Here is a 27,516-nt window from a genome sequence, read left to right as displayed (position 1 = left end):
CTGCCCTACAACACTCAGCCTCTGGGGGAGCGGGGGGTTGTTAGGAATTTAATTTATTAATTGTTTTTGACAGCATGTCTCTACAGGAAGATTCACTATTGCTGGAAACCACATGCACGGTAATGCAGGTTTATACACAGATTACTTCCGTGGTGTACTTACTGGTCGGGGTACATGATCACTAAGTCTAATGCATAATCAAACAAGCACCTTCGCTGCAGAGTCGGTCACACGGTGTGTCGGACAAATTCGACTGCGCAGACAGACCCTTACCGGTCCTCTTTGGGGGGAATGCGGGCGCATGTACTGCCTGAGAGGGAAAAATTTACTGTTTCAGCTAGATTGTTGCGGTCGATTCGCCGCCAGCCCTCATAGCACCAGGCCAGTACGTCAGGTTCTCAACGAAGGCTGAACAATTTCCAATGAGAGACAATTGCAATTATTGGGCGTTTAACTACCTATCGGAGTGTACCCTACACAGCAGTAGGGCTGTTGCTTCGCCCTGCTTTGGTAAGGGTTTGAGGTAACAAGGCTGTAGTGGCAGGGTGCTCCAGTTCAGGTTTGCCTTAAATAAAGACCACATTACACTTCTTGCTGCCTACAGCTTCTGTGAAGTTGGCAGTTGGTTCTTGCGTCTCAGCTTCGCTAGTGGCGCACAACGTCCACTTTGGCTACGTTCCAAACGAGAATAGATCGCAGACCGAGTGGGGGGGGAAATCTGATTTCCTACCATTGTCTACGCGAATTCCTGAATGATTCCGTCTCAACGATTTCAATTCCTAGGTATGATTCTCGATACGGTAAATCAAAGAATTTACCTACCGGAACAGAAGTACAGGTCATTCGTCATCTGGTACAATTAGTGCTCAAGCCTTGCACAGTCTCGGTTCATTTGTACATTCGCCTATTAGACACAATGGTGGCGGCTTTTGAAGCGCTTCAGTTCGGAAGACTTCACTCCCGTCCTTTTTAACTGGATGTGCTTGCAATGGTTGGCTGTGGCCTAACGAGTACAGTGTCTGCCTGCAATGCATGCCAAAAACAATGGTCGGGCTCGCTTCTGCAGATTCACGGCAGGGTGAGGTGGTCTCCAAGGGCCAGGGTGTCTCTACTCTGGTGGCTCAAAGTACAGAATCTAACCGCAGGGAAACGGTTCGGCGCCTGGAATTGGATAATTCTCACGGCGGACGCGAGTCTCAGAGGTTGGGGAGCTGTAGTTCAAAATTTTCAGCTGCAGGGTCTCTGGGCGGATCACGAAAGATTGCTGTCTATAAATGTCCTGGAACTCTGGGCAATTTACAATGCGCTACGACAAGCAGTGCACATGCTGCAGGCTCAGGCTGTTCAGGTGCAGTCAGACAATGCGACGGTGGTCGCATACATCAACAAACAAGGAGGAACGAAAAGCCGCATGGCAATGCAGGAAGTAGCTCGAGTCCTCAATTGGGCCGAGGTGATTTTGTCGGCAGTATTCATTCCGGGAGTGGACAACTGGGAGGCGGATTATCTCAGCTGCCGGGATTTTTATCCAGGATGTGCATTAAATCCAGAAGTGTTTCACATGCTGGTCCAGAAGTAGGGTTACCCGCAAGTGGACCTGATGGCATCTCGCCACAATTATCAAACGCCCCAGTACGTGTCCAGAACGAGAGATCCAAAGGCAGTGGCGGTGGATGCTCTCACAATCAAGTGGCCATACAGTCTTGTGTATCTGTTTCCACCGTTTTCTGCTGCTCCCTCTGTTGCTAAAACGGATCAAAAGAGAGTCCGTCACAGTCATACTAGTGGCGCCTCATTGGCCTCGGAGAGCTTGGTTTTCGGATCTCCGCGGACGTTCCTTGGCCACTCCCACTGCGTCCGGACCTGTTACAACAGGGTCCGTTCTTTTTCTCCGATTTTAGCGCGGCTGCGTTTGACGGAGTGGCTGTTGAGACAGCCCTCTTAAAAAGAGAGGGCATTCCAGAATAGGTTATACCAACCATGTTACGAGCTAGGAAGCCGGTTACGGCAGCTCATTATTACAGAATTTGGCGTGCCTATATAGGTTGGTGTGAAGTTCGGAAGTTTCCGACATCATCTTTCAAGTTATCCCGTCTTTTGTTATGTCTACAGATGGGGTTAGATGGAGGTCGGCGTTTATCCACCCTAAAGGTGCAGATTTCTGCGTTGTCAATTTATTTTCAAAGAAGATTGGCTCTATTGCCGTCGGTACACACCTTTATGCAGGGTGTCCTCAAAGTACAGCCTCCATTTCACTCCACTTACTGCGCCATGGGACTTGAATCTGGGTTTAGATTTCTTATAGTCTTTTTGTTTCGAACCCTTACAACAAGTGGATATTAAGTTTCTCACTTGGGAAACAATTTCTCTCCTAGCCTTAGCTTCGGCAGGACGGGTTTCAGTTTTGGGTGCCTTGTCATGCAAGCCACCGTATTTAGTGTTTCATAATGACAGAACGGAATTTTAGATGAATCCCGCTTTCCTGCCAAAAGTAGGGTCCTCTTTTCACATCAATCATCCAATAGTAGTTCCTGTGTTAACAGGAGATTCTGGAGTTTTGGTTGTGGTACGCACATTACGAGTTTATGTATTCCGAACGTCTACAGTTCCTAAGACGGATACGTTGTTGTTCTCTATGATGCGGCCAAGATGGGTTGGCCACCTTCTAAGCAGACCTTATCCAGATGGATAAAACTGACCATACGTCAGGCTTACCTTCATGTTAGGTTACAGCCGCCTACATCAGTAACAGCTCATTCCACACGTTCTCCGGGAATGTCATGGGCAGCTGGTCGTGGAGTTCTACGACACAGCTTTGCAGTGCGGCTACATGGTCTTCAGTGCACATGTTTATGCGCTTTTACAGGTTTGATACTTTTGCGGCATCAGCATCTAGCTTTGGCCGTCTAGTGTTACAGGTGCCTCCCGCCCAAGGGGGAAACTTTGGTACGTCCCTAGAGTACTCCAGTGACCCCTAGTGGATGAAAAAGAAAATAGGATTTTGGTACTTACCAGGTAAATCCTTTTCTTTGAATCCATAGGGGGCACTGGACGCCCACCCAGAGCAGTTGTTTACCTGGTTGTGGTAAGTGCAGGGAATTTTATGGTAACGCACTCTTACCGACTGTTTCAAATTAGAAATTCTATCGGGTTGGTGTCAACTGTTAGTTGTCAGTTTCGTTTGTGTCAACTTTATTGTTGTCCGTTTTTGGTTATATGTATTTCTCCATTGTCAACCTCTATAGCTCCAGTTCGGCTCAGTAAAAAAACACTGAGGTACTCTGGGATATGGAGGGGAGGTATAGTCAAAGTTTAACTATTCAGTGCCTAGTTCCTGTGGAACCGTCCATATCCCTAGAGTACTCCAGTGCCCCCTATGGATTCAAAGAAAAGGATTTACCTGGTAAGTACCAAAATCCTATTTTTTTTGTTTTGTTTATTTTTCAATTGGAAATACTTAGGGAGTATCCAATTAGCCGCGGTAATTTGCTGCAGCTAATTGGTTCACCGGGGCTATTCTATTACCCCCGATAGCCAGCGCTTATCCCCCAACGCTGGCACTTATCGGGGGTTGGTTACTCGAAACGTGCATAGAAAATACATAGGTCTGAAGCTCTTTACGGACACTATATATTTTCACTTAAAAAACGGGGGGTTTTGTGTGAAGTAATGGGATGGGATAAAAAAATAAAAAAATCGGTTTAAAAAGGAAAAACACGCAAAGGCTCCGGCATTTTTGCAGCTAATTGGACTGTTTTCAAAGCATGGCGTCAACTTTGCAGATTTCATGGCCACCATGCGTCTCTTCATTTCCGGACGGCTACTTCATTTGCATTGCTTCTCAAATCCGTAGCCTGAAAAAAATCGCAGTTGTGTAGGTGTTTGTGTACAAATCCGAATCACGCCCACTGTGTATGACATTACTTGCCATATCAAAAACCAGTGTTACAAATGTCCAAAAGATTATTTTGCTATTTCCAAACAGACTTGGCCTTTTTTTTTTTTTTTTTTCCCCAAAATAATTTGATACTGGGGACACAGCTGTTATCTATGGTACTCTATTTCACATCATTAGTAATTTATAAGGCAGCTTTCCCTGGTGTGTTGGTACCTCTAAAGGTGCAGATAAATAAAGTGGTCTATACAAGATACTGCCTGTCTATGTTGTAAACTCAGTGTTTTATAGGAAATGGTGTAACCGTCTCATTCCCCACTTCCTTCCTCTACTGACATGTATACACGTTGGTATTATACACCAGGCTACCGTGCAGGGTCATTGATAGACTGTGAACACGTACAGGTGTCGCCAGAGTTCTCATGCCTACAGCTGATCAGAGACTCAGGGGTGGTAGTACAGGGGCATCCCCTGCTTTGTCTGATGGGGAGTGGTGGGAGAGGGCACGGGTGCTGGATTGTCTATTATCTGTCTGGGAATATTCCTGGGAGCCAGTGAAAATGCTTGCAGTACATAATTTGCCCACCAGCAGGAGGAGGAGGAGGCAGGCTGTTACTTCACACACTGCAATTAATATGTAAGTGCTAGTAATAATTAAATGATCAAATACCTTAGTAACAATATTTACATTTCTACACCTGTAGAATCGGCACTATGTATCTGAATGTGCTACATAAGTGGCTTCATCCTGTATCCCCCATGGTAAACTAGTGTTCCCATGTGCATCACTTTGTTACAAGCGGTCTTCTTGTTGTAATACTGCATTTACTGTACATTGACACTAAGTGGTGTTTGTTTTAGAAAGGATTTGATTGCGTGATAATTTAGTCTGTATGCTCTCAAACTTGGTCCTCAGGACCCAAACAGTTCATGTTTTCCAGGTCTCCTCACAGAATTGTAAGTGAAATAATTAGCTCCACTCTGGCTCGTTTAAAATGTGTCAGTAATAATTACACCTGTGCACCCGGTTAGGTAACCTGGAAAACGTGAACGGTTTATGGTCATGAAAACAGGGAGACAGATGTATTAACCTGGAGAAGGGATAAACCAGTGATAAGCGCAAGGTGATAATGCACAATCCAATCATTACAGATTTGAAAAATTACAGGAGCTGATTGGCTAGTACGTTATCACCTTGCACTTATCACTGCTTTATCACTTCTCCAGGCTTACTACATCTGCCCCATAGTTTGAGTAACCCTGATTTAGGCCACCAAGCAAAAAACAAATTTTATTTGATATTCCAAAACTCTCAAGCTTTCACTTTTATGACTTTTATATTGCGGTCACATAGTTAAGCTTATTAAGTGAATCACAGAAGCTTTGAGTGGGATTCATTGTTTGAGTTTGAGAACATGAGGGATTATTTAATATCCGTCTTAACAAATGTTCTTATCTCAGTATACAGAAATGTTTCATTAAAATGAATTGTTTCAGAGCACTATTCTGATCCTGTGTTTCATGGAAGAGATGCGGTCAAGATCCCGCCGGACGGAATCCCGGCGGTCGGAATACCGACCCCAGAATCCCGACATATTCTCCCTCTGTGGATGTCCGCGACACCCATAGAGGGAGAATAAATGAGTGTTCCGAGCGTAGCGAGGCACCGTGGCCGCAGCGTGGCGAGCGCAGCGAGGCCGCAAGGGGCTGCGTTGCACATGCCCCCCTGTCGGTATTGTGTCGGTCGGGATTCCAGTGTCTGTATTCTGATTGCCGGGATTCCGTCCGGCGGGATTGCGTACTGATCCCTCATGGAAAGGTGAAGTAACAATATTGGAACATTTTGCGACATTTATCATTATGTAATATTTCAGCACTGTTCATGAGCTGTGACATGAAATATTTTGATCTGCCATTCTGTAAACATGGCCTTATCTCTCACTTGTCCATGTGATTGTGAAGTTGGGGGCTGCCTCTGGTGCAAGGTATCAGTCACAGGATTGGACAGGCTGCTTTCAACCAACCTGACCCAAAAACATGTCTGAATGTTTCAAATCTGATCAGATTGGACATTGGAACATAGTACAGGTTGAGTATCCCATATCCAAATATCCGAAATACGGAATATTCCGAAATACGGACTTTTTTGAGTGAGAGTGGGATAGTGAAACTTTTGTTTTTTGATGGCTCAATGTACACAAACTTTGTTTAATACACAAAGTTATTAAAAATATTGTATTAAATGACCTTCAGGCTGTGTGTATAAGGTGTATAAGAAAGATAAATGAATTGTGTGATGTATACACACTTTGTTTAATGCACAAAGTTATAAAAAATATTGGCTAAAATGACCTTCAGGCTGTGTGTATAAGGTGTATATGTAACATAAATGCATTCTATGCTTAGACTTGGGTCCCATCACCATGATATCTCATTATGGTATGCAATTATTCCAAAATACGGAAAAATCCCATATCCAAAATACCTCTGGTCCCGAGCATTTTGGATAAGGGATACTCAACCTGTATTATAATATATGGTGTATGATTGGTGATCTTCATTGGCTTGTGGTCATGTTAGTGGCTGACCACAATGTCACATTGAAGTACAGGTTGAGTCTCCCTTATCCAAAATGCTTGGGACCAGAGGTATTTTGGATATGGGATTTTTCCGTGTTTTGGAATAATTGCATACCATAATGAGATATCATGGTGATGGGACCTAAATCTAAGCACAGAATGCATTTATGTTACATATACACCTTATACACACAGCCTGAAGGTAATTTTAGCCAATATTTTTTATAACTTTGTGCATTAAACAAAGTGTGTCTACATTCACACAATTCAATTAAGTTTCATATACACCTTATACACACAGCCTGAAGGTCATTAATACAATATTTTTAATAACTTTGTGTATTAAACAAAGTTTGTGTACATTGAGCCATCAAAAAACAAAGGTATCACTATCTCAATCTCACTCAAAAAAGTCCGTATTTCGGAATATTTCGTATTTCGGAATATTTGAATATAGGATACTCAACCTGTATTACAATTCAGTTCCTCAATCCAACATCCTAGGAACTGCATCTGTGTGATGTGATGCTCTATAGCAGTGATGGCTAACCTTGACACTCCAGCTGTTGTTGAACTACACATCCCAGCGTGCCCTGCATCAGTTTTAGCATGACCAAATAGCCCAACTGTAGCAGGGCATGCTGGGATGTGTAGTTCAACAACAGCTGGACTGTCAAGGTTAGCCATCACTGCTCTATAGTCTCTATATAGTTGCTCTCTCTAGTCAAGTTGGCAGACCTTGTTTTACTGAAAGATAGGATGAACATCTTGATCACCAGCATGAAAGCCATTTGCAAGAGCATCTTAAATTGTGTATTATGTTTCATAACAGGATGATCGCTCCCTTATTAATCTGCACCTAATGGACACCAGTTACTTCCTGTTTGTGATGGTCATCACCATGTTCTGCTATGCAGTCATCAGGGGTCGGCCCAGCAAGCTGAGGCAAAACAGCCCTGACTTCTGTCCTGAAAAGGTATCTTTTATTTCTTTCTTTTCTTTTTTCTAGTCACATTTGCTTGTACATTTTATTCGAATATCCAGGATAAATAAAATATCACAGCTCGTTTTGCAGCCTCGCCTCAGTGTAGACTCTGTCTATGTGGCGGTAATACTGCACTATTGAAATTGTAAATGGTAGAATTTTTTTTCAATTTTTGACATAGTGATAGTTCAAAATTACTAGAAAAGAGGATTTTGGTACTTACCGATAAATCCATTTCTCTGAATCCTCTAGGGGACACTGGAGCAGACTTAGACATTAGGGGTGTGAAGCTTGCAACCGGAGGTGTGGCACAATCTAAAACTAGCATTGTCTGCACAGCCGGCTCCTCCCCCTTCACATCCCTCCTCCCTCAGTTTGGAAAATTGGACTGAGAGAATAGGACATAATACTATAGCACAAGGCGAGGCGAGGAACCGAACCGTACAATAGAACAAACAGCAGCTAAGAAAATCTTTTAACAGAAAAACTAACGCTGTTTGCACGAATTGTTTGAACAACATGGAACTTAGCAGGGTGACGGCACCGAGGCGGGCGTCCAGTGTCCCCTAGAGGATTCGGAGAAATGGATTTATCGGTAAGTACCAAAATCCTCTTTTCTCTTTCTTCCACTAGGGGACACTGGAGCAGACTTAGACATTAGGGGACGTCCCAAAGTTACACCCAAGGGTGGGAGTATTGTCAGCAGTCTGCAAAACGAGACGTCCACACGTTGAATCACCGGACGTAAACGTAACGAGCTCGGAGAAACTTAGGAACGTGTCTCTAATGACCACGGTGCCTCTCCGTAACGTTGAGCAGTAGGTGCACCTCTGGCTGCCTCCCCAGAGGTACCACTCGAGCTGGTGACACGGGCAGTAACCCGAACCGGAACCCGTTCACCACAGGATAATTAGTGCATTAGAGAGAACCTAAGCCATCAGGCCAGAGTTTGTTGAGATGTTGGCCAACCCATCTTTGGACTATGCAACTGAACCAACAAAGGACCCTACTTCCTGATGGACGACGTTATAGCCATGGAGCTGTGACGACGTCCAAAGACAACGTCCCCATCTGCAACTCTATGAACAGATGGAACGAAAATTGGGTAGTTTATGGGAAAACCCGAAACAACCTTTGGGAGAAACTCTGCCCTCATACAGAGTACTGTCCTATCCTCATAGAAAATTTAGAAAATGGGCCTTTACTGTTCAAACCTGAGACCCGACTGGCCGAAAAGGTCAAGTAACAGTTGTCCTTCCTGTAGAGATATTCCATACCTGCTTTCTCTAAAGGCTGAAAGGGTGGTGAGGAAACAATTCCAACACCAAGGTATGAACCCACGTCGCCGCGGGAGGACGAAAAAGGAGGTTGTAACCCCAGAACTTCCCGTAAGAAAATCAGAACCATCTGCAAGGATGCTAAGCGCCATTAAAAAAGGCTGGAGAAAGCTGAAATCTGAACCTTCCAGGAGCCTACCCATAGGTCTCCATGTAAACCAGTCTGAAGAAAACCTAAAGGACTATAGACAGGTGGATTCCCCTGGAATCCAACCCTCGTTCCTGACACCCATCCATCTATCCTGCCATAGGCTGTAGCAAGGCATGGTCGTAACAGGCGTCCTAACTGCAAGGAATAGACGGTTTTGTCTTGTCTCTCAAAGACCGTCTTATAGGGAACTTCTGCTAGTAGACACCTCAAGACAGATTACGAACTCCTGGAGGACCAGTGTGATGGAATGATAATTCATCCACACTCCTTTGCGTTTGCTCCGTCTTTAATACCCTCGGTATGAAAAGAATTGATGGTGAAGTGTTAACCCATCTTGAAGAACAAGGAAATGTCAAGGCGTCCACTCCGGTCGCTGCTGGATTCCCACGCGTCAATAGGCCAGTAGGTCTACCTGAAGTAGCCCCCATCAACATCTAAAGTCCTAAGCGCATGTCCTGTCGACTGAGAATCTGTTACTCAGTACCCCATTCCTGGAATGAACTATACTGAAAAGGACGATGTCGCGCCCCCTTGCTCACAAAAGGAACTTTGTTGGCCACATTTAATGCCAACTTGCTCCTTGTTCCATCTTGACGGCTTATGTAAGCCGTCGTTGTGGTATTGTCCGACTGCATCTTAACGTTCTGTTCTGAAACTGATGTTACTCCATGACTGCACCCCAACCTCTAGAACTGGCATACGTTGTGAGGATCCCCCAAGTCTAAACGCTGAATCTCTGACCTGCCGCGAGAGTCGTGCGTAACAACCACCACCTAGCTTGGGCAAGCCAAAACCTGAGATATAGAAAACCAGTGCGAACTTGCTCCCTGAGGTTCACCTGGAATGGTTGGGAGTGAAGCCTGCCGTACTGCAGAGCCTCCCAAGACGGCACCCTTTTCCCGAGAAGTTGTACCCCAAGTGTAGAGAAAACCGCCAGTGCCTGGAGCCCCGGAGCCACCAGCCTCTGTAATCTAGCAGGACCAATCTCAATTGCACTGTGTCCAAGATGAGACCTGGAAGTTGAAACCTATTAATCTTCCTTAGGTAGGATTTCTGGCAATCACAATCCAACTGTGTTGAGTAAGAATTAGATGAGTTGCCTGCTTTGATCAGCTGACCCTGGAAGATGGTTTGTATCAGCAGATCATCTAGATAAGGTATTATCGTGATCCCTACTAGTCCCAAACTGGCTACTCCTTATCACCCTGAGTCTTGTACAAATTATCGGGCCGAAGAAAGATCAAATGGTAAGATTCCAACTGGTAATGATCTTTCCCAGTACGAATCCTAAGTATGCTTGGTGAGGAGTCCAAATCGTGATATGGAGGAATGCATCCTTTATGTCCAAAGACACCACGACTCCCCCGGGTCTAGGCCTGCAATGACCGGTTAGATTGACTCCATCTTGAATCTGTAGGCTGGTAGAAATTGGGACTGTCTGTGGGCACGACAAACAAGATTCAAAGAGAACCCCTTTCCACCTTGTGAGTAAGGTTGTTAAAAATAATCGTGCACCCTGCTGGCTAACGAACCCGGGGGCTCACGCTCGTTAGGCCACAGCCAACCGTTGTGTAGCATAGTCCGAATTGTCGTCGGTACTGCCTTCCCTGTTGAATGGAATGACAGCCGAAGCGTTGTAATTTATATATCTTGAATATAGGGAGAGCAACCCTGTTTACAAAATCTCTTCCCAAGTCTCGGACCCGGTCTTCGTACACCCTTCCAACCCCTACTCCCCATAGGAGGTCCAAGGTGAGTTTGTGTAGAGACCTGAGTATTGGCTATTAGGAATAGTCTCCTTATCCGAGACTCCAAGGACCAGTATAACTTTTTTGTAAAGTTCTATGATACTTGGTAGGCAGGAGAACTGATTCGTCTTTAGCCCAAGGAACGTTTCCCCTTTCAGGGAAATCGCCTTCCCAACCTGTAACAATAGTCCCTTTACCGGAACACGTAACCCCGAGGTTCGTGTGAGAAGGTCTTACACCTAAAAGGTGGAGAACCTTGTCAAGACGAATTTGCGTGCCATCCTGGCGAAGGGGCCACGTTCTTTGTATTCCAATTATAATACATGTGGTGTCGAAGCGAGCACTGCCGAATGTGAAGTGCTGTTAGTCACAGACACCACTTTGAAATACAGCTAAGATTGGGATGCGAACCTCCCTATTAGCCTGATAAGGATGTGTGTGCTTCGCTAAATTTGTAAGCATTTACTGGCCCCCATAGGTGTAAACGTCTGTAACGGTTTTGTCTGTCACGCGAGTCCGCACCCTCTTCCCACTCCGACCCAAGAGTAGGAAGGAGTGTCTTTTAAAGTGTTCGGCCATTTCGTTATACTCGTGCGGATGGACTAATATCAACAATAAATTTCTCCCTTTTTACGGATGGGCTCACAGCCCATACTATATGTTGAAATCTATGTCAGGTTATGCTTACCTAACCTTGACGGATTTCCGTCCCCTGGTTGTGTGCCCATTCTCGACTGTCGCACACTCCAGGGCTGTTAACCTCAGTGCCCAAGTATTTGAGTAACCACAGTCATCCTTGCAGTTCCATTTACCCTAGATAAATATATACATACCAAGTCAGCCGGACTTTCTCTATTCGAATAGAAGGAGACAGGCTATAGAAATATTGGTAGCATTGAAGAGTATCTTCAATCCGCTGGAAACTTCTTTCAATTCAGCCGGACCTTCCCTATCCGAATAGGAGTAGACAGGCTGTAGAAATGTTGGGAGCTTTTTCTTTTAAGAGTATTTTCAACAAGCTGGAACTCTTCGTTCTAGCAAAAAATAAACAATTTATTAATATAAACACTCATTCAACTAACACCCACAAGATCATCCACTGTTGATACAGATAAGGATGAATTGGGCGACACTATCTGATGCTCCCTTCTCCGCCGGACCTGTCATCAGAGTCCGTTGGAGGTCATATGTGTATTGAAATATAAAATTAGATGGACTGTTCATGGTCCGTGCAGTTGATATTGAAAATGCACTTCACAAAATACATGTCATTTGCATTACATCTACAATAAACATGGAATACTGTAACGGATGACGGGAACCAGGTACACTGGATTCAAACAATAGCCGCTTTACAACCCTCGCATGTCCACTTATGATTTAAAGCCGAGGTCGGGGATGACTTCCAGTCGTTTCCATTATTTTCACAGGATCTTTTCACTAGAAATCCATTGAAAACATCAAGTATAATAAGTCCGTATACATGTGTTTAAGAACTTATGGATAATCCTCTGCAACAGAGTTCTCCCTACAAGTCACCAGCAGAGGGAGCAAGTACTCTGTTAAAAACCCCTCTGTTCTGACTGGCCAGGAAAGCTGGCTACACCGATGGGGGCGTATATCTTCCAGTTGAGTCCTCTTGGCGCCCTTTATATTAAAAACATGGCCGCCATTTAAAAATTTTCTAACCCTCGCCCCGGTCCCTGCAGCACTCTAAAAACTCACGACACTGTTTGTATACCGAACTCAGCTGCACTAAGTAGCGTCGGTCCGGGTTTCTCCCCCCCCCCAACGGGCAAAGTTTCCTGTTGCGTCTCCCACTCTCCTCCCGCCCGCCCAACGTGCACTGACTGCATGCATCAGTGGAAGGGAGGGGGGAGCGCGAGGGATCCTTTTTACCTCCGTATCCTCCAAAGAGTTGTGCCGAGAGCGGGGATGCTGCGGCTGAGAGCCGTGTTCCGTCCCCATCCGATATTTTACAGCACTGGCGGAGGGAGTTGAAGAACTCTCGTCCTGGCTGTACGAGCGGCACTTGGTATGTGGCGGACACTGGAGGGACATTAACCGCAGGTAAAGCGGCGGTGGAGGGAGGGTTTTAGCGCTCACAGTCTTAGCGCCCATTTAGAGCGTAGGAGCATGGAGGGGGGGGGGGGGGCGTGAGATGCCGCGCCGGTGGGATTAGAAGGTTATCTGAAAGCAGCAGCGTGCAGAGAGACTTAAAGATCTCCTGCACAAAAATCATAAATATATGTTAACTAGGGCCCTTCAATACCACCAGTACTCACAGTACCCGGAGACATTCTGGCTCTGTGCTTCGGATTATGAGATGTAGATCCCTTTAGCTGGGATCCTTGTCTCTCCCTCCTTCTATTAGGCTGACGCAGCCTTTCTCTTGTGGTCAAACCTGCACCCTCCTTTCATTTAGGAGGGATTGGCTAGTCTCTTTTATTAAGTAAAACCTGCACCCTCCTTTCATTTAGGAGGGATTGGCTAGTCTCTTTTATTAAGTAAAACCTGCACCCTCCTTTCATTTAGTAGGGATTGGGCAGTCTCTCTTTAAGTAAAGCCTGCACCCTCCTTTTAGTTAGGAGGGATTGGGCCAGTCAGAATAAAAATAAAAAAATGCTATATGGAGCAGGAGCTCCCATCTTGTGCTTCTTTCCTCCTAGCGCAATTTTTCAAACTGAGGGAGGAGGGATGTGAAGGGGGAGGAGCCGGCTGTGCAGACAATGCTAGTTTTAGATTGTGCCACACCTCCGGTTGCAAGCTTCACACCCCTTCACACAATCTAATTCTCCCCCTAAATGGCTGCAACCAGTGTGCGTATGTGACCGATGTACTCTAACAGCATCTAAACACACTTATATATAGCTGGTAATAATTGCAATTTTGATAGAATGTAATACTCTCAAGATCATAAAATGTACATTTCTGTTGTCTTACAGGTTGCGCTTTCTGAAGCATAAGCATCCCATCTGCGTCATTCAGTAGATGCAAATGGAAGCATTGCCTGTTGACCCCACCAGGAGAATGTGTGTCCTGTGTCTTTCTAAAGGGGCAGGTGGAACACGCAACTTTGCAATGTTGGTTTCTTCCAACCAAAGACATTTCAAGTGCCTGTAATTGAATTGTACATATTTATAAATAGGTACATTTAAAGAGGCTTGGTGCAAATGTACTGCATCCTAGGATCTTGTCTTTTACCCCTTGTACCTGAGGACTAGCTGTCGTTTTCTTGTGTAGATATGTTTAGTGGCTGTGTATAGTCAGCAGTACAAGTCGCCTGATTGGTGGGTATGTTTAATGAATGAGATCCTAACCTTAAGCAAAACTGCACTTTTCTGTTTTCAATATTTGGGACAAATCATCTGTTTGAATGAAAGGAGGAATAATTGCCCCTGCATGGAAAAGGCCTGTATTCTGGTGGCTGTATAGATTAACGCTCTGTGCTGCATAATAAACCTGTTTGGGGAGTCTGTAATCTTAGTCCGTCCTCTGTGCAAAGTCATAAGAGTTTAATGCATAACATAGCTTATTTTCAAGGACATCAGTACATTTAGTTGTGGTCGTGCGGCAAGCATCCTGAAATTTGACCTCTTGGCTATAACTTTAGAGGAGAAAATGCAAAATCCTGGTGTTGCTCCGTAAAAATAAAATTCCAAACACCTATGATCCCGTACATCTTGAGACTAGTATCCGAGAGAATTTTAACCCTCCGTACTCTGTATGACCACACTTCTTGTCAGGAACCCACTCTTAACCGCAGTGTATACGTATTCCAGGGGGCATGCAGTTGCACAAAATGCACATTTAAAATGTAGTTGGGGAGTGAGTGCTAGATGCTACAAAGCCACAAAGTTGGCTATTGCGTGTGTGTGTGTATAGTTGGCAATAAAAGCCACCTTTTTTCGTTTTTGTACTTTTTTTTTTTTTTTCTCTCATCCATGATTAATATTGCACCTCATCCCTGACACAGAGCTCACCATTAATGAGCTGTTATCTCCCGGACTTTTTTTTTTTTTTTTTTTTTCTTCTTCAATTGAATATTTAATTCTTTGAATGAATCATTCTCAATGCGAATTACAGCAGCTTCTGTTTTCGTTTTCCATATTTTGTCACTCTTGTTTTTATTGGCTGTGGATCACTGGAAACTGTGTGGCCTCCTGATTTCTGTGGAATGCTGTTTTGTTTTCTGAATAAAGCTATCCCTGGTAGTGTGACTGTTGTTGTTTAATTCACCATATTTACATTCCAATTAAAGGGACATTTTCATCAGAATACATCTAAAAATGTAATTTTAATTGATTCCAATATTCAATGATTGTCTTAGAAATGTATGGTTTTAATTATATTCAGCAAGTTAATCTACTGCTTAACTTTTAGTGTGTTGCTGTATGTGAATAGACTATTGTCAGGGACCTCACTATTATCCCTGCCTATAAGGATAACCTTGCACTCTGGACTATTGGTCAGAGCTCAGTAATCCAACACAATGCACTGCCACCACCCTGTTAATACATTAAAATGGGGGTCACAGGTCCCCCAGCACCTTTAGCATAGGCTTGGTGATACTACACAGCCACACAGTCTGTGATATCGCCCCCTACTTTGGCAATTAATAACAGTTTATAGCATATTCTAGTGGTCTACAATCTCTTTAAAAAAGATTGGGTTCTGGGAGCATATATGAATTAACTAACAAAGAAAAGGTTTTTCTCTTACGTCCTAGAGGATGCTGGGGACTCTGTAAGGACCATGGGGTATAGACTGGGCACTACAAAGAACTTTAGAATGGGTGTGCACTGGCTCCTCCCTCTATGCCCCTCCTCCAGACCTCAGTTAGATCCTGTGCCCAGAGGAGACTGGATGCTTTCAGGGGAGCCCTCCTGAGTTTCTCTGTAATAAAGAATTTTGTTAGGTTTTTTATTTTCAGGGATTCCTGCTGGCAACAGGCTCCCTGCGCCGTGGAACTGAGAAGAGAGAAGCAGACCTACTTCAGTGATAGGCTCTGCTTCTTAGGCTACTGGACACCATTAGCTCCAGAGGGATCGGAAACGCAGGTCTCACCCTAGCCGTTCGTACCAGAGCCGCGCCGCCGTCCTCCTTGGAGAGCCGGAAGATAGAAGCCGGGTGAGTATACAAAGAAAGAAGACTTCACAGGCGGCAGAAGATTTCGGATCTTCACGGAGGTAACGCTGCGCGCCAGTGCTCACACACACACACACACACACACAGGCACGGATGGGAGCAGGGCGCAGGGGGGGCGCCCTGGGCAGCAATAATCCTCTTGGCTGGCATAAACTGTTTATTCAGCTATGGCATTATAATATACATATATAAGCGCTATATATATCTGGGAATTGTGTTTCCAGGGTAATTGGCGCTGGGTGTGTGCTGGCATACTCTCTCTCTGTCTCTCCAAAGGGCCTTGTTGGGGAACAGTCTCCAGATTAGAGATTTCCCTGAGTGTGTTGGGTGTCGGTACGTGTGTGTCGGCATGTCTGAAGCGGAAGGCTCTTCTAGGGAGGAGGTGGAGCAAATGAGTGTGGTGTCTCTGTCGGCAACGCCGACACCTGATTGGTTGGATATGTGGAATGTTTTAAATGCAAATGTGAATTTATTACACAAAAGGTTGGACAAAGCGGAGTCCAGAGTAAATACAGGGAGTCAATCCCTGCCTTTGACTATGTCACAGGGCCCTTCTGGGTCTCAAAAGCGCCCACTATCCCAAGTAGCAGACACTGATACCGACACGGATTCTGACTCCAGTGTCGACTATGATGATGCGAGGTTGCAGCCGAGATTGACAAAAAGTATTCATTATATGATTATTGCAATAAAAGATGTGTTGCATATCACAGATGACCCCTCTGTACCTGACACGAGGGTCCACATGTTTAAAGAAAAGAAACCTGAGGTTACTTTCCCCCTTCACATGAGCTAAATGAGTTGTTTGAAAGGGCTTGGGAAACTCCAGACAAGAAACTGCAGATTCCCAAAAGGATTCTTAAGGCGTATCCTTTCCCGGCTAAGGACAGGATACGGTGGGAATCCACCCCCAGGGTGGACAAAGCGTTGACGCGCTTATCCAAAAAGGTGGCACTGCCGTCTCAAGATACCGCAACCCTCAAGGATCCTGCGGATCGCAGGCAAGAGACTACCTTAAAGTCAATTTACACACATACTGGTACATTACTCAGACCGGCGATAGCGTCGGCTTGGGTTTGTAGCGCTGAAGCAGCGTGGACAGATACCTTGTCTGCTGAAATTGATACACTGGATAAGGATACCGTTTTATTGACCTTGGGTCAAATTAAGGATGCTGTCCTATATATGAGAGATGCTCAGAGAGACGTTGGCCTACTGGGTTCCAGAGCCAACGCCATGGCGATTTCTGCTAGGCGAGCCCTGTGGACCCGACAATGGACGGGTGATGCCGATTCAAAGAAGCATATGGAGGCTTTGCCTTACAAGGGTGAGGACTTATTTGGGAAAGGTCTCACGGACTTGGTTTCCACAGCTACTGCAGGTAAATCCACTTTTTTACCTTATGTTTCCTCACAGCCAAAGAAAACGCCACATTATCAGATGCAGTCCTTTCGGTCGCATAAATCCAAGAGTATGGGGATCTTCCTTTCTCGCCAGAGGTATGGGCAGAGGGAAAAAGCTGCCAACTATAGCCAGTTCCCAGGAACAGAAGTCCTCTCCGGCTTCTACAAAATCCACCGCATGACGCTGGGGCTCCGCTGAGGGAGTCCGCCCCAGTGGGGGCACGTCTTCGACTTTTCAGCCACGTCTGGATTCAATCACAGGTGGATCCCTGGGCAATAGACATTGTTTCCCAGGGTTACAAGCTGGAATTCGAAGAGGTGCCTCCTCGCCGGTTTTTCAAATCGGCCCTCCCAGCATCTTCCCCAGAGAGGGAAGTAGTTTTAAATGCAATTCAAAAACTGTCTTCAACAAGTGGTGGTCAAAGTTCCCCTGCTTCAACAGGGGACGGGGTACTACTCAACCCTGTTTGTGGTCCCGAAACCGGACGGTTCGGTCAGACCCATTCTGAATTTAAAATCCTTAAACCTATACTTGAAAAGGTTCAAATTCAAGATGGAATCGCTCAAAGCGGTCATCGTCAGCCTGGGGGGGGAATTATATGGTGTCACTGGACATAAAGGATGCATACCTTCATGTCCCCATATATCCTCCTCATCAGGCGTTCCTGAGATTTGCTGTACAGGATTGTCAGTACCAATTTCAGACGTTGCCATTTGGGCTTTCCACGGCCCCGAGGATTTTCACCAAGGTAATGGCGGAAATGATGGTGCTCCTGCGCAAGCAGGGAGTCACAATTATCCTGTACTTGGACGATCTCCTAATAAAAGCGAGATCGAGAGAATAGTTGCCGAACAGCGTATCACGAGTTCTGGGAAAGATGGTGGCGTCTTACGAGGCCATTCCATTCAGCAGGTTCCATGCGAGGACCTTTCAGTGGGACCTTCTGGACAAGTGGTCCGGGTCACATCTACATATTCATCAGATGATCAGCCTGTCCCCCAGGGCCAGGGTATCTCTCTTGTGGTGGCTGCAGAGTGCTCACCTTCTAGAGGGTCGCAGGTTTGGCATTCAGGACTGGGTTCTGGTGATCACGGATGCGAGCCTCCGAGGATGGGGAGCAGTCACACAGGGAAGAAACTTCCAGGGTATGTGGTCAAGCCAGGAGACTTGTCTACACATCAACGTATTGGAAGTGAGGGCCATATACAACGGCCTACTTCAAGCGGAGAATTTTCTTCGCGACCTACCGGTTCTGATTCAGTCAGACAACGTCACGACAGTGGCTCATGTAAACCGCCAAGGCGGAACAAATAGCAGTGTGGCAATGGCGGAAGCCACCAGAATTCTTCGCTGTGCATAAAATCATGTAAGTGCTCTGACAGCAGTCTTCATTCCGGGAGTGTACAACTGAGAAGCAGACTTCCTCAGCAGACACGATCTCCATCCAGGAGAGTGGGGACTTCATCAAGAAGTCTTTGCAGAGATTGCAAGTCAGTGGGGACTGCCTCAAATAGACATGATGGCGTCACGCCTCAACAAAAAGCTCCCGAGGTATTGTGCCAGGTCAAGGGACCCTCAGGCGGTAGCAGTGGATGCCCTGGTGACTCCGTGGGTGTTTCAGTCGGTCTATGTGTTCCTTCCTCTCATCTCAAAAATATTGAGAATCATAAAACGAAAAGGAGTACAGGCAATTCTCATTGTTCCAGATTGGCCTTTGAAGGGCCTGGTATCCGGATCTGCAGGAAATGCTCACAGAAGATCCGTGGCCTCTTCCTCTCAGAGAGGACCTGTTGTAACAGTGGCCCTGTCTGTTCCAAGACTTACCGCGGCTGCGTTTGATTGCATGGCGGTTGAACGCCGGATCCTAGCTGAAAAGGGCATTCCGGATTAGGTCATTCCTACTCTGATAAGGGCTAGGAAGGAGGTGACAACGAAACATTATCACCGTATCTGGAGGAAGTATGTGTCTTGGTGTGAGACCAAGAATGCTCCTTCGGAAGAATTCTATCTGGGCCATTTTCTCCACTTCCTACAGACTGGAGTGAATTTGGACCTAAAATTAGGTTCCATTAAGGAACAGATTTCGTCCCTGTCCATTTTCTTTCAGAAGGAATTGGCTTCTCTACCAGAAGTCCAGACGTTTGTGAAGGAAATGCTGCATATCCAGCCTCCTTATGTGCCCTCAGTGGCACCATGGGACCTTAACGTGGTGTTACAGTTCCTTAAGTCTCACTGGTTTGAGCCTCTTCAAACCGTGGAATTAAAGTATCTCACTTGGAAAGTGGTTATGTTGTTGGCCTTGGCATCTGCAAGGCGAGTGTCTGAGTTGGCGGCTTTATCTCACAAAAGCCCCTATCTGATTTTCCGTGTGGACAGAGCTGAGTTGCGGACTCGTCCTCAATTTTTGCCTAAGGTAGTTTCCTCTTTTCATATGAACCAACCTATTGTGGTGCCTGTGGCTACAAGGGACCTGGTGGATTCCGAGTCCCTTGATGTGGTCAGGGCTTTGAAAATTTATGTAGCCAGAACGGCTAGGGTTAGGAAAACAGAGGCTCTTTTTGTCCTGTATGCAGCCAACAAGGTTGGCGCTCCTGCTTCTAAGCAGACTATTGCTCGCTGGATCTGTAACACGATTCAGCAGGCTCATTCTACGGCTGGATTGCCGTTACCTAATTCGGTGAAGGCCCATTCCACTAGGAAGGTGGGCTCTTCTTGGGCGGCTGCCCGAGGCGTCTCGGCATTACAGCTTTGCCGAGCGGAGACTTGGTCGGGTTCAAACACTCTTGCAAAATTCTACAAGTTTGATACCCTGGCTGATGAGGACCTCATGTTTGCTCAATCGGTGCTGCAGAGTCATCCGCACTCTCCTGCCCGTTTGGGAGCTTTGGTATAATCCCCATGGTCCTTACGGGGTCCCCAGCATACTCTAGGACGTAAGAGAAAATAAGATTTTAAACCTACCGGTAAATCTTTTTCTCCTAGTCCGTAGAGGATGCTGGGCGCCCGTCCCAGTGCGGACAACATTCTGCAAGACTTGTATATAGTTATTGCTTGCATAAGGGTTATGTTACAGTTTTGTTCAGTGTTTGACTGATGCTGTTCTGTTTCATACTGTTGACTGGTTCGTATATTCCAGGTTATATGGTGTGGGCTGGTGTGAATCTTGCCCTTGGATTAACAAAATCCTTTCCTCGTACTGTCTGTCTCCTCCTGGCACAGTTTCTCTAACTGAGGTCTGGAGGAGGGGCATAGAGGGAGTAGCCAGTGCACACCCATTCTAAAGTTTCCTTATAGTGCCCATGTCTCCTGCGGAGCCCGTCTATACCCCATGGTCCTTACGGAGTCCCAGCATCCTCTACGGACTACGAGAAAAAGATTTACCGGTAGGTTTAAAATCTTATTTTAACCGTATTCCGACACATAGTGAAAGAAACCACAGTAATGTTATCAAACTCATATGCATTATGCACTTAGCCAACTATTCATACTCAAGGTTAGATACTTAGTGCTGTATAGCCTGTACTCAGAAGAGTGGGATACAGGGAGACTTACCCCGCTTCCAGGATCGATCAATACATTTGCGAACACTGAGTGGATACAGACACAATAAGTGTACACCCACCGCTCCATGAACCTATGGTGAACAGAGACGCCCAAGTGAACACTGACGCACCAGTCACACAGCCGTCTATGCTGTGACTGGGTTCCTTAGTACACAGCGTCTTAGCCAGAAGGCCTTGGAAATTTCTTCCCTGTGTGACTGCTCCCCAACCTCGGAGGATCGCGTCCTTGGTCACCCTGAATCCAGTCCTGAATGCCGAACCTGCGGCCCTCTAGAAGGTGAGCACTTTTCAGCCACCACAGGAGAGATACTCTGGCCCTGGGGGACAGGGTGATCCGCTGATGCATCTGCAGATGTGACCCGGACTATTTGTCCAATAGGTCCCATTGGAAAGTGCTTGCATGGAATCTGCCGTAGGGAATGGCTTCGTATGTCGCCACCATTTTTCCCAGGACTCAACAGGTTCATGACTAGAGTCATGAGTTCCTGCGCTTTTTCCGTCGGAAGAAAAACTGTCTTCTGGTCTGTGTCCAGAATCATGCCCAAGAAGGGCAGACGAGTTGTAGGATTCAGCTGCGACTTTGGAATATTGAGAATCCAGCCGTGTCGCTGTAACACATTTAGTGAAAGTGATACGCTGTTCAGCAACTTCTCTTGTGATCTCGCCTTTATGAGGAGATCGTCCAAGTACGGGATAATTGTGACACCCTGCTTGCGCAGGAGCACCATCATTTCCGCCATTACCTTGGTGAAAATTCTCGGGGCCGTGGAAAGCCCAAAGGGCAACGTCTGAAATTGGTAATGACAATCCTGTACCGCAAATCTCAGGTACACCTGATGAGGAGGATATATGGGAACATGCAGGTATGCATCCTTTATGTCCAGAGACACCATAAAATATCCCCCTTCTAGGCTGGCGATGACCGCTCTGAGCGATTCCATCTTGAACTTGAACCGTTTCATGTAAAGGTTCAGGGATTTTAAATTCAAAATGGGTCTGACCGAACCGTCCGGTTTCGGGACCACAAACAGAGTTGAGTAGTACCCCTTCCCTCTTTGAAGCAGGGGAACCTCTACCACCACTTGTTGAAGACACAATTTGTGAATCGCATGGAACACTATCTCCCTTTCCAGGGGGGATTTCGGTAGGGCTGATTTGAAAAACCGGCGAGGAGGCACCTCTTCGAATTCCAGCTTGTAACCCTGGGAAACAATTTCTATTGCCCAGGGATCCACCTGTGAGTGAACCCAGATGTGGCTGATCAGTCGAAGACGTGCCCCCACTGGAGCGGACTCCCTCTGGGGAGCCCCAGCGTCATGCGGTGGATTTTGCAGAGGCCGGGGAGGACTTCTGTTCCTGGGAACTGGCTGTGTTGTGCAGCTTTTCCCCTCTGCCCTTACCTCTGGCCAGAAAGGACGATCCACGTACTCTCTTGCTTTTATTGGAACGAAAGGACTGCATTTGATAATGAGGCGCTTTCTTAGATTGTGAGGGAATATATTGTAAAAAATTTGATTTACCTACCGTAGCCGTGGAGACGAGGTCCGAGAGGCCTTCTCCAAACAATTCCTCACCCTTGTAAGGCAACAACTCCATATGCCTCTTGGAGTCGGCATCACCTGTCCCCTGTCGGGTCCATAAGACATGCCTAGCAGAAATAGACATAGTGTTTATCCTGGAACCCAGTGAAGTAATGTCTCTTTGAGCATCCCTCATATATAAGACAGCATCTTTTATATGCCCTAGGGTCATTAAAATGGTATCCTTATCAAGGGTCTCAATATCCGCTGATAAGGAATCTGTACATGCTGCTACAGCACTACAAACCCAGGCCGACGCAATAGCCGGTCTGAGTAACGTACCAGTATGTGTGTAAATGGACTTCAAGGTAACCTCCTGCTTGCGATCAGCAGGATCTTTGAGGGTAGCCGTATCTTGGGATGGAAGCGCTATCTTTTTTGACAAGCGCGTCAAAGCTTCGTCTACCCTAGGGGAGGATTCCCACCGTATTCTGTCCTGCGACGGGAAATTATACGCTATTAGAATCCTTTTTGGGAATCTGCAGTTTTTTGTCTGGAGTTTCCCACGCTTTTTTCGCATAATTTGTTCAGCTCATGTGAGGAGGGAAAGGTGACCTCAGGTTTCTTTCCCTTATGCATGTGTACCCTCGTGTCAGGGACAGGGGGTTCCTCAGTGATATGCAAAACATCTTTTATTGCGATAATCATATATCGAATACATTTAGCCACCTTTGGCTGTAATTTTGCATCATCGTAGTCGACACTGGAGTCTGAATCCGTGTCGGTATCTGTGTCAACTATTTGGGATAGTGGGCGCTTCTGAGACCCCGAAGGACCAGGCGACATTGGGACAGGCCTGGGTTGACTCCCTGACTGTACCCCAGCTTCAGCTTTGTCTAATCTGTTGTGCAATAAATTAACATTAGCACTTAAAACATTCCACATATCCATCCAGTCAGGTGTCGGCACTGCCGACGGAGACCTAACATTCATACACTCCCCCTCCTTAGGTGAGCCTTCAATCTCAGACATGTCGACACACGCATACCGACACACCACACACACAGGGAAGCTCTTTTCTGAAGACCGGTTCCCCACCAGGCCCTTTTGGAGAGACAGAGAGAGAGTATGCCAGCACACACCCCAGCGCTATATGACCCAGGAAAAAACACAGTATGTTTACCCAGTAGCGCTTTTGTTATGTATATGCGCCAATTATGTGCCCCCTCTACTTTAAAACCCTTCTTTCACCGTGTGTCAAGCAGGGGAGAGTCCGGGTAGCTTCCTCTCAGCGGTGCTGTGGAGAAAAATGGCGCTGGTGAGTGCTGAGGGAGAAGCCCCGCCCCTCGGCTGCGGGCTTCTGTCCCGCTCAAATTTTCCAATAACATGGCGGGGGCTCTTTATATACATGTACAGTGCCCAGCTGTACGTGTGTGTGTGTGTGTATTTGCCATAGTAGAGGTTTATATTGCTGCCCAGGGTGCCCACCTGCGCCCTGCACCCTTAAAGTGACTGAGCTGTGTGAGGTGAATGGGAGCAATGGCGCACAGCTGCAGTGCTGTGCGTTACCTCAATGAAGATCAAGGTGTCTTCTGCCGCCTCAGATATCTGTTCCTCAATACTCACCCGGTTTCTATCTTCCGGTTCTGCGAGGAGGACGGCAGCGCGGCTCTGGGACGGACGGCGAAGGTGAGACCTGCGTACCGATCCCTCTGGAGCTAATGGTGTCCAGTAGCCTAAGAAACATAGCCCTGAAACTCAGAGAAGTGGGTCTGTTTCTCTCTCCTCAGTCCCTCGATGCAGGGAGTCTGTTGCCAGCAGGCTCCCTGAAAATAAAAAACCTAACTAAAATGCTTTCTTTACAGGAAACTCAGGAGAGCTCCTGAAATGCACCCAGTCTCCACTGGGCACAGGATCAAACTGAGGTCTGGAGGAGGGGCATAGAGGGAGGAGCCAGTGCACACCCAGAGTCAAAGTCTTTCTTAAAGTGCCCATGTCTCCTGCGGAGCCCGTCTATCCCCATGGTCCTTACGCAGTCCCAGCATCCTCTAGGACATTAGAGAAAACTTTTTTATAAAGTAATGCAGTAATATGTTTCTCCTACATACTTGAACTGTATCTGTAGTTGAATATGTGCTCATATTGCTTATTATACTAATGTATAACCTATGACTGACTGCTAGTGTGATTGCTGACTTTGCTAAATAAATTCTGTTAGTTTTCTCTGTTTACTCCGATCCTCAATGCTGGTGCTAAGTAGGGTAGGGTGGGAAATGTCACTTTAACACATTTTAGAGTGATTACAGTCAGAAATTGTGTGTTACACTGTGTAAGTATCTGATTATCATGTCTAAGAGCAGCAAAGTTGAGGAAAATACACTCACAGCAGCACCGACACTCATATCATGGTTGTCATGTAACGCTGGGTTAACCTCTCAGGATCTGGTTCAGGATGGGTTGTGTGCAAACCGTTTTAGCTTTCACCAAGGGCTCTTGAAAAATTCAAGGCAGACGCAGAAGCAAGTTGATCCCTCATGGGCTATGTTTGCACAGACATTATCCAGTATAGCTGAATTCCAACTTATGTACCAGTGATAGGTTACACTATTAACCCTTATGTGCAGCATTCCACCTGCGGTTTATCATTTCCAGCAGGGGAAACCGTAGCCTCTCAACAGATACAGGCTGAAAAACCAGTGGTAAGTAAATCATTTAGACCCGAAATAACATCTTCACAGTCTACACATGTTTCAGATGAGGATTCATCCGAGGACGAAGACTCATTACACTCTGGTTCTGCTTATGAGGATGAGGAAGAAGGTCTCGGCTCAGTGGACATATCTGAGTTGATTACTGCAATGAAAACCATTTTATCCTTAGAAGAATCAGCAGAGCCTGTGTTAAAATCCAAGGCACCTGTATTTAAACGTCCCAAAACAGTTTAGTCTGAGTTACCTGGAGCAGAACAGCTGACGGAAATTATGGAAGAGGCTTGGGCTACGCCCAGTAAGAAATTCAGAATTCCTAGGAAAGGGAATTCCAATTATCCTTTTCCAACTGGGGACTGTTTAAAGAGGGAGGTAGCCCCTAAAGTAGATACGCATGTGATTCGCTTAGTGCGAAAATCTTCATTTCTCCTTCATCCACTAGGGGCCACTGGAGCGTAGTTACAATGGGGATATAGTAGGCAGTAATTGGGAGCTGGCACTTTAAAATTCTCAACCTGTGGCTAGCTCCTCCCCTACTATCTCCCCTCCAAGCCAGTCTTAGTATGTGCCCGATGTGAGCTGGTTCACTTGGGTTTAGCTGAAGAAATTTTTCTTTTTTCTTTATTATTTTATTTTTCTTTCTTACAGACTGGCAGCTCTGCCACTGCCAGTCTGCACCGTGGGAGCTGCCGGCGGGGTCCCATCGCAGCTGCGTGCGGCTAGGGATGGGCCCCGGCTGAGGGAGACACTGAGCTCTCCTGAGTCGGCGGACACCGCTGCGTGCGGCGCGTGTCGCGGCCACTCCATCCAGCAGAAGATTCCGGCAGCATGGCAGCGGTGAGTATCAAAAATGGCCGGACACCGCTGCGTGCGGCTCGTGTCGGGGCCACTCCATCAGAAGATGAGTACAAAAGGGACCGGACACCGCTGCGTGCGGCGTGTGTCGGAGCCTCGGGGTCGAGTTGGAGTACGCCTAAAGTGTGGTGAGTACAAACATCCCCCCTTGTCACTGATGTATGTTTTATCATGTGTTTGAAGTGCTTGCTTCGGCAGCACTAAATTGGAACGATATAGAGAAGTTTAGCAAAGCCCCTGCGCAGCATGAGCCCTGTGCAAGGATGACATGCAAATTCTTGAAGCGTTCCATATAATCCTGACCAGAATTAAACAGTTTCAGTTTTCAACATAGGTATGGTCCCCTATACTCCAGTCATAGAAGGCTGGAGTGCATCAAAGGCGCTTAATAATTTGAACTTGGCGCCATTATATGGGGGGCGGAGCTTCAGCCCGCTCTGTAAGCGGGCTCAGCGCTCTTCACTACCCGGCTGCAGAAGGCAGCCGGGGGATACACAGTGAGAATAGAAGCTGTATGCCAGAGTCTAAGGAGCATACTTAGCACATTATTATTTGCAAAAGTGAGTCATTATTGCTCACACAGCTAGGCTCCAGACTCTGGCACACAAGGTCACATGGGACTCGGTGCATGAAACGCTCCCCGGCCACAGCTTACAAGCGGCCGGGGAGATACAGGGCGCTTCCCGCTTATGGTAGAGCAGGTTTAAATTTGGCGCCGAAGCGGAGGGGGCGGAGCTAACTCCCGCTCTGTTCGGCGGGCTAAGCGCACTCCGTCCCCCGGCCGCTACAGGACACGCCGCTGCACTGTCACACCGCTCCCCGGCCGCTGCAAGCTCCCTTCCCTCTCCGGGCTGTTCAGGGAGGATAAAGGTAGGATGTGGGGGTGAAGGCTATTCCCGCTTTGCTCAGCGGGCTCCCGGCGGCGGATCGCAGCGTTCACTGCCTCTAGACACAAATCCTGTCTCAGGGGGGGTTTTTAAATTTTCTGTGCAGGGAGTTGCTGACATTCCTCCCTGCAGGAGAGTCCTCTGACAGGCATTTCATACAGGAGCCTGCTCTATTACAGGAGCTGGGGCTCATCTCATAATGATTCAAAAATGTGCACAATTTATTTACCATACATATACTACAGTATTTATCTACCCTAATGGGTTCACATACAGGGTTGGATTCACTGTGGGTGTGTATATATATATATATATATAGATGTGTATGTATGAATATATATATATATAGATGTGTGGAGGTATGTATATAGATATATGCATACAATGCCGTATATAGGGCAGTGCGGATGGTGTGGTGGTTGGCGTTGCTGCCTTGCGGCATGGAGGGCGTGGGTCTGGTTCCTACCAGTGCCCTACTTTTGTGTAGTTTGTACAGAGGTGTCCACATACATCTTTAAGATAAAACAAACCACTTCCGCAATGTTTTCTAATAACAAAATACCTCCTTGCCACATAACAATTTCCCCCATCTTTTCTCACAGTCTGGTCACCATTTTGAAAAGCCAGCGGAACCTCCGAGAAACATCTGGTGCACCTAAATTTAGCGGTACACTACATACAGTGTGGTCTTCCCTTTATTATTCCTTGGCTAGTTACTAATGCTATTTGTAATTTG

General features: G+C 46.4%; 1 protein-coding gene and 1 pseudogene across 1 annotated transcript in view; both read left to right on the top strand.

The window, feature by feature from the left end:
- The window catches only part of TMEM248 (transmembrane protein 248), an 85,467-nt gene extending 70,552 nt beyond the window's left edge, over positions 1 to 14,915 (top strand). The window contains exons 6-7 of the mRNA XM_063955989.1: positions 7,307 to 7,450; positions 13,641 to 14,915. Of these exons, the coding sequence (XP_063812059.1) occupies positions 7,307 to 7,450; positions 13,641 to 13,661 (165 nt within the window). The 3' untranslated portion in view covers positions 13,662 to 14,915. The remainder of the gene's footprint in view (positions 1 to 7,306; positions 7,451 to 13,640) is intronic.
- An 11,160-nt stretch (positions 14,916 to 26,075) lies between these two features.
- LOC135054234 (U6 spliceosomal RNA) lies at positions 26,076 to 26,191 on the top strand (annotated as a pseudogene).
- Positions 26,192 to 27,516: the final 1,325 nt, after the last annotated feature.

Source organism: Pseudophryne corroboree, chromosome 2 (assembly GCF_028390025.1).
Source record: "Pseudophryne corroboree isolate aPseCor3 chromosome 2, aPseCor3.hap2, whole genome shotgun sequence".
Lineage (NCBI taxonomy): Eukaryota > Metazoa > Chordata > Amphibia > Anura > Myobatrachidae > Pseudophryne > Pseudophryne corroboree.
Note: the sequence above shows the minus strand (reverse complement) of the source record. Positions and strands in the feature narration are given on the sequence as shown.